This window comes from Loxodonta africana, chromosome 14, assembly GCF_030014295.1.
Source record: "Loxodonta africana isolate mLoxAfr1 chromosome 14, mLoxAfr1.hap2, whole genome shotgun sequence".
In the NCBI taxonomy this organism is placed as follows: domain Eukaryota; kingdom Metazoa; phylum Chordata; class Mammalia; order Proboscidea; family Elephantidae; genus Loxodonta; species Loxodonta africana.
This window is the reverse complement of record NC_087355.1, coordinates 92,093,542-92,103,579: the sequence shown is the minus strand read 5'-3', so window position 1 is coordinate 92,103,579 and position 10,038 is coordinate 92,093,542. Positions and strand designations below refer to the sequence as shown.

The following is a 10,038-nucleotide window of genomic DNA, read 5'->3' as shown; positions in this document are numbered from 1 at the left end:
TGTCCCGGACGGCGGGCCGAGGGCGGCGGTGGGAGTCTGACTCTTGGAGAGGCGACTCCACTCTGTGAATAAACTACGTATGGACACTGGCCGGCCGTGGTCACCGCCTCCTGTTCCTTCCGTCGTCGCGGGCCGCGGGGGTGGTGTGGTCGGGCCTGACGCCACGAGCCCCGGCCGGACGCGGGCCCGCGCGTGTCTGCGCCACGCCTTTCCTCCGCACCTCGCCGAGCGCAGACCCGACCCGGAGCACACGCCCCGCCCAGCGCGCTGGGCCCCGGGCAGGGCAGGGCGGGCGAGCGGGCGAGCGGGCCCGGGGAAGCCGCGGGAGGAGGAGGTGGCCAGGGGCCAACCGCGGGCGGGGCGACGGGCGCAGCCGGCCGCGCGGAACCCAAAGCGCAGTGCGGAAGCCGTAGGGGGACGCGTGTTCGCGCAGCACCGCCCCGTGACCGGCGGCCGTTTCCGGCGCGGGAGCAGGATGTGGCCTCGGTGCGGGGCGCTCCGGGCCCTGGCCTTGGCGCAGCCTCGGGGAATCCGGCCCTGCAGCGGGGGCGTCTCCTACACGCAGGGCCAGAGCCCCGAGCCCCGGACGCGCGAGTACTTCTACTACGTGGACCACCAGGGCCAGGTGAGCCGGGGGCAGGGCCCCTGTGCAGGAGGCGGCGGGACCCGAGGGAGGGCGGACCTAGACGAACTACCCCGACGCTGCAGCGTTGGGACGGCGCCCCGGAGACTCCTAGCGCCGAGTGCGGGCCTGAGCGGCTCAGCCTCACACGGGGCGAGGACCCGTCCCACCCACCTGGGCCCCAGCCCGGCGTGGACTCTAGCCACCGCTGCCCGGGACACGCCCGCCGCCCGCCTGCTTTGGAAGCCCTGTGTGGGGCGTCCTACTCGTCCGGGAAGAGGCAAGACCGCCTCCACGGAGGCGCTGGCACATCAAATTAGACACGTGGAGGGAAGAGGCGCGGGGAAGGGTCCCCAGTTTTCCCTTCCCACGCACCTCCCTGCACCCGGACACAGAGCTCAGGCCCCCCGGGGCTCCCCCATCCTGCCCCCTTGGGCCGGCTGTGGAACTCATGGGCCACGGCCTGCCCTCTGTCTCCAGCTTTTCCTGGATGATTCCAAAATGAAGAACTTCATCACCTGTTACAAAGGTACCGCGACCTTCCCCCTCCTCCCACCTTCGGGACAGCCCGGGTGCGCTCCCCTACACACACCCTGCCAGTGGCAGGACATAGCGAGGGGCTGGAAGTCCTGTTCTCAGGGCCCCGCTGTCTAAAGTGAGGCCAAGATCGGGTTGGCCCTCGGGACAGCCGGTGCCGGCCTGCGATGTGGCCAAGGCGAGCCACCCGATGAGGGGCAGGGACTGGGGCGCCCGGCCCACGAGGTTTGTAGCTGCGCCCTTCGTCCCCCCAGACCCGCAGTTTCTGGTCGCTTTCTTTTCCCGCCTGAGACCCAACCGCAGCGGGCGGTACGAAGCCGCCTTCCCCTTCCTCTCGCTCTGCGGCAGAGAGCGCAACTTCCTGCGCTGCGAGGACCTGCCCGTGGTCTTCACACACCTGCTGGCCGAGGGCACCGGGCCCCCCCGCCTCTCCTACTGCGGCGGCGGCGAGGCCCTGGCCGTGCCCTTCGAGCCTGCGCGCCTACTGCCCCTGGCCGCCAACGGGCGTCTCTACCACCCGGCACCGGAGCGCGCGGGCGGCGTGGGCCTGGTGCGCTCGGCCCTGGCCTTCGAGCTCAGCGCCTGCTTCGAGTACAGGCCCGGCGCGCCCGCGCTGCCCTCGCACGTACGCTGGCGGGGCCGTCGCCTCGCCCTCACCATGGACCTGGCTCGGCTGCTGCCCGCTTCCCCGCGGGTCTGAGCGCACGCGCCGTCCGAGAGCGCGGCGGGCCGAGCGCGCGTGCGCGGCGGGGTGTACTGCCGGCCCCGCCCGCCCGCCCGCCGCTGTCCGAGGTGCTGCCGCAGGCGGGCGACGAGCGCCTCTCCGGGACCCGACCGCTGCTAGGGCCGGAGGTAGCGGGCCTTCCACGAGCCCCTCGCCCCTCGCCCCCACCCCGCGGCTTCGGGCGTCCTCTGGATTGACCTGCGGTCGCGACGTCAGGCCGAGGCGGCTGGGGCAGGAGGCACGAGCCCACAGTGCGCGTGCGCGAGAGGAGCCCCGCCCCTCCCCGTACCGCAGCTCTGCTGGGCCGGGATCGCCGCAGGCTAGGCTGGGGAGCTTCGCGCCGCCAGAGCGTCAGGTGAGGGGGCGCGCGAGCCAAGGTCACCGGGCCGGGCGGTCGGGGTCGGGCACGGCCCTGGCTCTGACCCTGGCGCACACCGAGAAGGACGTGCTTCCCGGCGGTGGTGGGAGACGCGGAAACCACGCCCTGGGCCGACCCGCGCGGGAGGTGGTGGCGGGCAAGGGTGGCGCTGGGGGTGCCCTTGGCACCCCCAGCGGCAGCGCTGCGGGGATGCGCGGGAGCCGCCCACAGATCCTGAAGGAGCCATGCAGTGCACCCGAGGACAGGTGCGAGGCTTCTCTCCTCCCAGCCCGCACACAGATGGGGGCCCGCAAAGCAGTAACAGGCTCCGCCAACTCCTGTGCGTGGCGCCCGGCCTTCTGTCCAGCCGGATTAGGGGGTTGTTTGCTGGGTAAAGAATTTCTGCTCTGGCCTTCTCCCCTCTCCCCACACTGGGTTCCCATCCCTGCCCCTGTTGGCTCTACTACCCAGACCTGCGTCCAGAGGTTCCTGCGGGCAGCAGTGCTCTGAGTCCCGACGAGGAGGCCAAGAAGGCTCTCCAACTCAGGCCTGACTGCTGGAGGCTCGTTTGCAAGGCCCGGAGCCCTGGGTCAGCCTTTGTGCTCAGGGAAATGGACTGCAGGGGCCCAGAGAACGCCCCCATATTCTTGGGATTCATACAAGTCGTGGACACCTAGGAACTGCCTCTGCCTGGGCCAAAGCTCTACCATTAAAACTTCATTGCTGTGCTTAAGTTCTCACACCTCATCTCTATTAATTTACATAATCACATGAGTTACAATTTAGGATAAGATTTAAACAAATAACAAGCCCATGTGACACCTCCCCTGAAGACTCACAGTCTGTGGGGAGACCGGTGGACAGGTAGGGGCTGGGGGCTCACCCTCTGCCCTGTTGTCCCTGGCTCCAGAAGAACTGGACTTCTCAGCTGGGTCCCCACCTTTGAAATGGGGCTTGTGCCAGGAGCTAGACTCCACCTTCCATCTCTCTAGGGACGCATTTGCAGTGTGTGAATCCCCAGGAGCCATCCAGCCCTGCAGTCTTGGAATCACTACCCACAGAACCCAGGTGGTGGCCTAGGGCCCCTGTCTCACACCCCCCACTTACCCCGATAGACAGAGCTGTCCTTCCGGGAGCCAGCATGGGGAGCACAGCTGTGGCCCCTGGGCTGCCTTTCCTTTTGCTTGCCTCATCCCCTCCCTGCTCTCTAACAAATTCCCTGAGAAAAAGCCACAATTCTAGTTAAGTCACCTCACCCCCCCCCCCCAGGAGGGCAGGGACTGGACAGAGCTATGCCCTGAACCTCCCCTGTGGCCGGTGGCTCCTCTGAGGTCAGCTCTACCCATGCCCCCACCAAGTCCAACAGGTGAAACCCAGGAAGGGGTCAGAGCCTGAGATGTAGGGTCAACCTGTGATGGAGACAGGACACTGGCATCGTGGGGCTGTGTGTTTATCCTGAGGGTACAAAAGGGACCTCAACTCTGGGCTTCATGCCTGCCTCACAGGGTGAGGAGACTGTGTGGACCGGGAGTGCTCTCCCTCTGCCCATGCTGGAGTAGTGGCAGGAACTCGCTGCCCACATATTCCCAGCCCACTTGTAGTGCCCCACCAGGGGGCAGGGAGGAGTGTGAGGGGCTGTCCACAAGCAGGAGCAGGAAGCCCCTCAGCACAGAGCAGGGTGGGATGGGATTTGGGCTCTGGGTCAGGCGGCTCTCCCCCCAACACCCACATCCTGGGACAAGACTGAGGAGACCAGGAATTCCAACTTCGAAACTGATGTCCCAGAAATTTATGGAAGTGTTTTTGTCAAGGGAGGAGACTAAATCGTTTTATATATCTATCTCTGAATCTGATTTGTAACTTTTGAAATACAGACGTATGATGTGGCCTCCACCTGCACTTGCCCTTACGCCGGCTCCCCAAAGTTAGGGCCAGGTCTGCTCACTGTGTTTCAGGAGCACCCCACCCCTGGCGGCCCGTGGGAGGCCGCAGCTTTGAGGTCTGCGGTGAGTCCCGCGGGAGATGGCCCCGGGGGTGCCCGCGTTGTTGTTGCTGTTGTTGCTGCTGCCGTCGCCGCTACCCGGGCTCCCGCCACGCGCCGCCGGCTGCCCAGCCGCCTGTCGCTGCTACAGCGCCACGGTGGAGTGCGGCGCCCTGCGGCTGCGCGCCATCCCGCCTGGAATCCCGCTGGGCACGCAGGTGGGCTCCGCGTGAGTTCGCCGGGACGCGGGCGGAGGGGCCCTGATCTGAGAGGAAGAGGTACGGGCGGGGTATGGGGCGCTCTGGTGGCGAGGGCAACCCTACGGCGGGGTAAGCACCCCCTCCCCGCCCGCAGACGCTGTTCCTGCAGGACAATAGCATCGCGCGCCTGGAGCCGGGCGCCCTGGCGCCGCTCGCCGCCCTGCGCCGTCTCTACTTGCACAACAACAGCCTGCACGCCCTGGAGCCCGACACCTTCCGCGCGCAGTCGCGATTGCTGGAACTTGCGCTCACTGGCAACCGGTTGCGCGGCTTGCGCGGCGGCGCTTTTGCCGGGCTGGCGCAGCTGCGCGTGCTCTACTTGGCGGGCAATCAGCTGGAGCGACTGCTGGATTTCACTTTCCTACACCTGCCGGTAAGCGGGGCCAAAAGGGGTGGGGGTCCTTCTGTGCCGCCACTCGCCCTGCAGGGTTGGAATAGTGATGGGGAGAAAAGCCACCCCCAACGTAGCCTAAACCCTGGCCTGTAGCAGGAGCTAGTCTGCAGGGTAAATGGGGGACGCTGGGGCCTGCTCCCAGGGCCCTTTCCCTGATGGCCAGTTGTCTCTCCTTCAGCGCCTGCAGGAGCTGCACCTGCAAGATAACAGCATTGAGCTGCTGGAGGACCAAGCCCTGGTAGGGCTCTCCTCTCTGGCCTTGTTGGACCTCAGCAGGAATCAGCTGGGCACCATCAGCCGCGAGGCCCTGAGGCCCCTGGCCAGCCTGCAGGTCCTGCGTCTCACAGGTACCTCCCTCTGCAGGCACACGGGTCTCTGGCGAGGGTGCATCTCAAAGCACCTGGGGTCTGAGAAGGGGTGGTGGGGCTCCTGGAGTCCATGTGAGGAGGCTGTGGGAGATGGAAGAAGAGAAACAGTTCTTGCCCTGGCCAAGAAACCCCCAACTGCACAGGCTGTGTTCTGGGGCTGCCCCTGAGCCCACACGCCTGCTGCTCTGCCTGCAGAGAACCCATGGCGCTGTGACTGTGCCCTGCACTGGTTAGGCACCTGGATCAAAGAGGGGGGGCAGCGGCTGCTCAGCTCCAGGGACAAGAAGATAGTGTGTGCAGAGCCCCCGCGCCTGGCACTTCAGAGTCTCCTGGACGTATCTGGTAGTAGCCTCATTTGCATCCCACCCTCTGTGCACGTGGATCCTCTGGAGATGACAGCCAACCTGGGTGAGGACCTGCGGGTGGCCTGCCAGGCTTCCGGCTATCCGCAGCCCCTGGTCACCTGGAGAAAGGTCAGCCAGCCTCGCGAGGGACGGCCTCGGGCCCAGGCCCAGGCCGAAGGCGAGGCGCCGGGCCTGGGCGGGCACGGAGCCCCCGACACGGGCAGCGGCATGCTCTTCCTCACCAACATCTCCTTGGCGCACGCGGGCAAGTACGAGTGCGAGGCCTCCAACGCCGGCGGCGCCGCCCGCGTGCCCTTCCAGCTCCTGGTCAACCTGTCCCAGCAGCAGCGGCTGCCGGCGCCCCCGTCGCCCCCGGCCGCCGGCCCGGTCAGCCGCGAGCCCCTGTACGAGGCGGGCAGCATGGCCTTCCGCGCCCTGGGCCTGGCCACGCAGACGGCCATCGCGGCAGGCATCGCGCTGCTCGCGCTCACGGCGCTGCTGCTGGCGGCCATGATCTGCCGCAAGCGGCGCAAGCGGAAAAAGGCGGCGGGGCCGCCGGGGGAGAGCGTGCTCTTCGTCAACGACTACTCGGACGGGCCTTGCACCTTCGCCCAGCTCGAGGAGCTCCGCGACGAGCGGGGCCACGAGATGTTCGTCATCGACCGCTCCAAGCCCCTCTTCACCGAGGGGCCGGTGGCCGAGGCGCTTCCGGACCGCGCTCCCGCCGAGGGCGCCGCGCCCGGCTCGGCCCCGGGCCTCCTCTTCCCGCCGCCGGTCGCCTACGAGCTCCACTGCTGAGGCGGCGGCGGGCGGCGCGCGCTGATGACGTGTCCGGCGGGCCCCGCGGATTGGCTGCCCAGCCTCGCGCATGCTCCGACGCAAGCGTCAGTAAAGGGTGGAAGCTGCGCAGTGTGCGCCGAGCAGTGTGTGGGGGTCGCGGGCTGCACCGGCCGGGGCCAGAGGCCGCTCCGCCCACCTGGCCGCCGGTAGCCCGCGTCCGGGTCGGCGGACGAGGGGCTCCGCAGGGACGGGCGGCCGGGAGACTCCCGGAACACCCCGCTGAGCCCCGAGAAATCACCCATCTGCCCAGCCCCCACGCTCTGCAGGGGCTCAGCTCTGGCCCCGTCCGGCCTGTCCTGCTGTGGGGCCGCCCCAAGGTGCAGGGACCCGGGCTGTGGAGATTCCCGGACGGAGGAACAAGGGCTCGCGGGTGACAAGAAGCAGGGGAGTTGCCTGGGGTTCCTAGGAAAGGCTGGGGGGGGGGGTGATGACCCGCTGGACGGCAGCCGTTACCTAACGGCCCGACCCAGATGGGCACGACTGGCTCGGCTAATAAGGACAACACAGCCGTAGACTCAAGTTCCAAACACACTGCACATTCTGCACCTTATTGACACTCCTCCACCCAGGCCCAAGTGCTGAAGTGGTGCAGGACAGGTGTCTCCTGGGTGCTGGGTGGGGAGAACGCAGAGTGCAGGAGACCCTCCCCTCCCCTGGAACAGACACCTCCTCCAACTTCACCCCCAGGGCACTTGGTTCTTGGGAAGGGGGTGGGAAAGGCCTAGAGAGAAAACCTAGGAAGTTTACAGCTGGGACCCTAGGAATATTCTGTGGAAAAGGCCATAACCCAGGAGGGCCCTGGCAAGTGCAGCCAACTGGCAGGGCTCCTGCAGGCCTCGGGCCCAGGGGTGGTCAGGTCAGCCACAGTCTGGGAGTAGGTCGGGGCCACACCATGTGGAATGCTGCAGGCGGGACAGGAGCAAGACAGACCCTGTGGAAAGGGTAGCAGGAACCTGCAGGAAACCTGAGACAAGTACCTTTGAGTGGGTCCTCGAGACCTCAGCAGGGTCCCGGCAACGGCTCTGCCTGCCCCTGATCTCAGGATGGCCACCTGTACCCAAGTCTGGCAGTCACAGGCTGAAGTAGTCTGCAGCCAGGCGCCCGTAGATGTCCGTGGTCCAGAGCACATGAGCACGGCCTGAGGCCAGAAGGAGCTGGTGCAGTTCGGCCTCCACGCGGGCAAACTTCTCCTCATTGATAGAAGCCTCCAGCAAGACGGAGGCGGGCGGTGGCCAGGGTAGGCCCTCGTAGCAATCCACAGGGAAGGGGTGCACCACGGTGCGCAGCTCAGCCTGGGCTGCTGAGTCCCGCAGCAGCTCCTTGAGGCCTGCCATAGACAGCGGGTTGCCATAGAGACCGAGGTAGCGGAGGCCGGTGCAGCGAGTCAGGGTGGGCAGCGTGGCTAGCAGCTGGGTGTCAGCCAGCTGGCACTCAGTCAGCTCCAGGTGCAGCAGCGTGGCTGCCGCTGCCTGCAAAAGGCCCTGGAAGGGCACCAGCTGATTGCCAGACAGGTCATTGCCGCTCAGGTCCAGCTTCTTGAGGTGTGCGGCGTGTGGACTCCGGGCCAGAAAGCGCAGGTCCTCAGGCAGCAGGGCACAGAAGGCCAGCTCCAGGCTCTCCAGCGGGCTTTGCAGGGTGCTGCAGGGGACAAAGGGGTAGGGGTCACCTCCATGCAGGCCTGCGCAGAGCCCTGCAGGGTACGGGCCAGCTCACCTGAGCAGCTGATCCAGCCGGCCCGAAAGTAGAGAGGAGCCCACGCTGAGCTCCCGCAGACAAGTGAAGCGCCCCATCTGGGCCAGGAAATAGCGGAAGTTGTCCTCGCCATCCACGGAGGGCTGCCGCGAGTCTCCATGCACATAGTGCAGACGCAGGCTGGCCAGGTGCTGGAAGCGGGCCACATGTGGGATGATGACGGACAGGCCACGCAGCCCCAGGTTGTTGAAGCGCAGGTCCACACGGCGAAGGCAGCCTGCATCCAAGAGCTGCAGCAGGGCCACCGTGTTGCGCATGGGCAGGTCCTCAGCCCGCAGGTCGCGGCAGCAGAGGCGCAGCGGGCTACCCACACTGCTTCGGAGTGCCTCCCGTAGGAAGGCGTAGGAGGCCCGGTTCACGCGCAGGTCCACACGAACCTCTACGGGGGCAGGCGCCAGCCCAGGCTCCGCAGCACCCCCCTGCTGCTGGGCAATGCAGGTGCGGGCCACGGCCGCAGTGCAGTCCCACATGCTCATGGTGCCAGGGTCCTGCTCCACACCATCATCCAGGAGACCAGTCATGTCCAGCACACGCAACACATGCTTCCTGGGGGAAGTGGGCTCTGAAGGGGCTGTGCACAAGGGCACACCCATCTTCCCCAACCACCTTGAGACAGGAGCAGTGTGCCAGCTCCTGCACCTAATGCTTGCTAGCCTCAGAACCCCAGCCTAGAACCTCCTCTGAGAACCCTCTTTGTACCTCTAGCTCCACCCGTCACAGCCTGAGAACCCCTCAGGTGGCTCTGTACCTGCAGAGGGGCTGTGTGCCACTGTCGGCCTCGGCCTCCGGTGTGTGCAGCCGGGCGGTGAGCCCCAAGATCACAGCCTGCACACTCTCTGTGCTAGGCCGCTCCTGCAGCAGGGCGCGGCTGCAGTGGGTACACTCCTGCAGCAGCTGCTGGAAGCTGAGCAGAGGAAAGGGCCAGGTGTGTACCAGTTCACGCAGCACGGCTGTCTTCTTGTCCATGAAGGCCACCTTGAACAGTAGTGGGAAGAGCTCACGTGGCAGCAGGGGCAGGGCCTGGCAGGCAGCTGGCTGGCACTGGAGCACCTGCCGCGTGCTCAGGAACACCAATGTGTGCATGGCGCTGGGCCGGGCAGGCGGCCACCTGCAGAAGAACAATGTTCAGAGGGAGGGCAGACCCCAGTAACTCCATGCCCCACTGGTAGAACAGCCCAGCACAGAACTGGTGCTGGGTGGAGGCTGCTGCACAAACCAGCACTGAGCTGGGTAGAGAGAGAATGGGACAAAGCCACACCACAGTCTGTGCTCCTTTGGAGCATAGGGTCTCTCAAATCAAACAGGATGGCCACAAGGTGCACAGATAGCAAAAGCAACAACCAGCCCGCTTGTGTCATGCCTTTGATATGGGATTGCTGCTCTCCAAGGCCCACCATCCGAGCCTCTCGTAGCTGTCAAATCACTAAATTATTATTTAGGAGTCGTTCCTCAAAAATAAAACAAACCCCAGATTGCACACCCCACCACAGAATACAAGTATGTTCGTCTGTGGTAGAAAGGCTGGGATGCTCCCAGGAACAGTGGCTGCCTCCCTCACCCCTCACAGGGACTCTGGAAGGACACCCCTGGATCCAGCACAGAGCAGCAGAGAAAACTGGGTGCACAAAGGCAGCTTAATAAAGACCTGACAAAAACAAAGGAAAGAGACGGCTGAGCTGGCACAAGGCAGCCAGTATGAACCCAAGCCGTCAACACCAGTCCCAGCTACAACTACAATCATCTGGGGCAACCACAAGCATGGAAGCCCCTGGAGGCCCACGGAAAGAAAGAAGCCGCCCACACACGCACAATCCTCGCCACATCTCCTTTTCCTTGGGGAACGGACGTTGAGAGACGA

At 65.7% G+C, this 10,038-nt stretch overlaps 3 protein-coding genes across 5 annotated transcripts; 2 read left to right on the top strand and 1 right to left on the bottom strand.

Moving 5' to 3' along the window:
* The first annotated feature begins 458 nt into the window (after nucleotides 1-458).
* C14H8orf82 (chromosome 14 C8orf82 homolog) lies at nucleotides 459-1,912 on the top strand. Its single transcript, XM_064268283.1, has 3 exons — nucleotides 459-625; nucleotides 1,103-1,151; nucleotides 1,414-1,912. Exons 1-3 carry the CDS (start codon nucleotides 476-478, stop codon nucleotides 1,857-1,859), a joined length of 645 nt encoding a protein of 214 aa, XP_064124353.1. The 5' UTR covers nucleotides 459-475; the 3' UTR covers nucleotides 1,860-1,912.
* Nucleotides 1,913-2,124: 212 nt separating this feature from the next.
* On the top strand, nucleotides 2,125-6,950 carry LRRC24 (leucine rich repeat containing 24). 3 transcript variants are annotated; one of them, XM_064268282.1, is made up of 6 exons: nucleotides 2,144-2,238; nucleotides 3,234-3,309; nucleotides 4,116-4,440; nucleotides 4,577-4,855; nucleotides 5,055-5,223; nucleotides 5,440-6,950. In XM_064268282.1, exons 3-6 carry the CDS (start codon nucleotides 4,264-4,266, stop codon nucleotides 6,384-6,386), a joined length of 1,572 nt encoding a protein of 523 aa, XP_064124352.1. In that variant the 5' UTR covers nucleotides 2,144-2,238; nucleotides 3,234-3,309; nucleotides 4,116-4,263; the 3' UTR covers nucleotides 6,387-6,950. The 3 variants fall into 3 exon arrangements, with proteins under 3 accessions (XP_064124351.1, XP_003422977.1, XP_064124352.1); XM_064268281.1 differs by having other exon boundaries at nucleotides 2,125-2,238; nucleotides 2,713-4,440; XM_003422929.4 differs by lacking the exon at nucleotides 3,234-3,309 and having other exon boundaries at nucleotides 2,135-2,238; nucleotides 4,197-4,440.
* LRRC14 (leucine rich repeat containing 14) lies at nucleotides 6,944-9,263 on the bottom strand. The gene is made up of 3 exons (XM_003422928.4): nucleotides 8,929-9,263; nucleotides 8,142-8,726; nucleotides 6,944-8,066 (listed from the first exon to the last, which is right to left on the bottom strand). Exons 1-3 carry the CDS (start codon nucleotides 9,261-9,263, stop codon nucleotides 7,499-7,501), a joined length of 1,488 nt encoding a protein of 495 aa, XP_003422976.1. The 3' UTR covers nucleotides 6,944-7,498.
* Nucleotides 9,264-10,038: the final 775 nt, after the last annotated feature.

Bases quoted from the DNA above. Each gene is read 5' to 3' on its own strand.
- C14H8orf82 (XM_064268283.1), top strand. From the start codon at position 476: ATGTGGCCTCGGTGCGGGGCGCTCCGGGCCCTGGCCTTGGCGCAGCCT. The intron at 626-1,102 runs GTGAGCCGGGGG...CTCTGTCTCCAG, and splicing joins ACGTGGACCACCAGGGCCAG to CTTTTCCTGGATGATTCCAA. The intron at 1,152-1,413 runs GTACCGCGACCT...TCGTCCCCCCAG, and splicing joins CTTCATCACCTGTTACAAAG to ACCCGCAGTTTCTGGTCGCT.
- LRRC24 (XM_064268281.1), top strand. From the start codon at position 4,264: ATGGCCCCGGGGGTGCCCGCGTTGTTGTTGCTGTTGTTGCTGCTGCCG. The intron at 4,856-5,054 runs GTAAGCGGGGCC...TCTCTCCTTCAG, and splicing joins TCACTTTCCTACACCTGCCG to CGCCTGCAGGAGCTGCACCT. The intron at 5,224-5,439 runs GTACCTCCCTCT...CTCTGCCTGCAG, and splicing joins GCAGGTCCTGCGTCTCACAG to AGAACCCATGGCGCTGTGAC.
- LRRC14 (XM_003422928.4), bottom strand. From the start codon at position 9,263: ATGCACACATTGGTGTTCCTGAGCACGCGGCAGGTGCTCCAGTGCCAG. The intron at 8,727-8,928 runs GTACAGAGCCAC...CACTTCCCCCAG, and splicing joins GGCACACAGCCCCTCTGCAG to GAAGCATGTGTTGCGTGTGC. The intron at 8,067-8,141 runs GTGAGCTGGCCC...TGTCCCCTGCAG, and splicing joins CGGCTGGATCAGCTGCTCAG to CACCCTGCAAAGCCCGCTGG.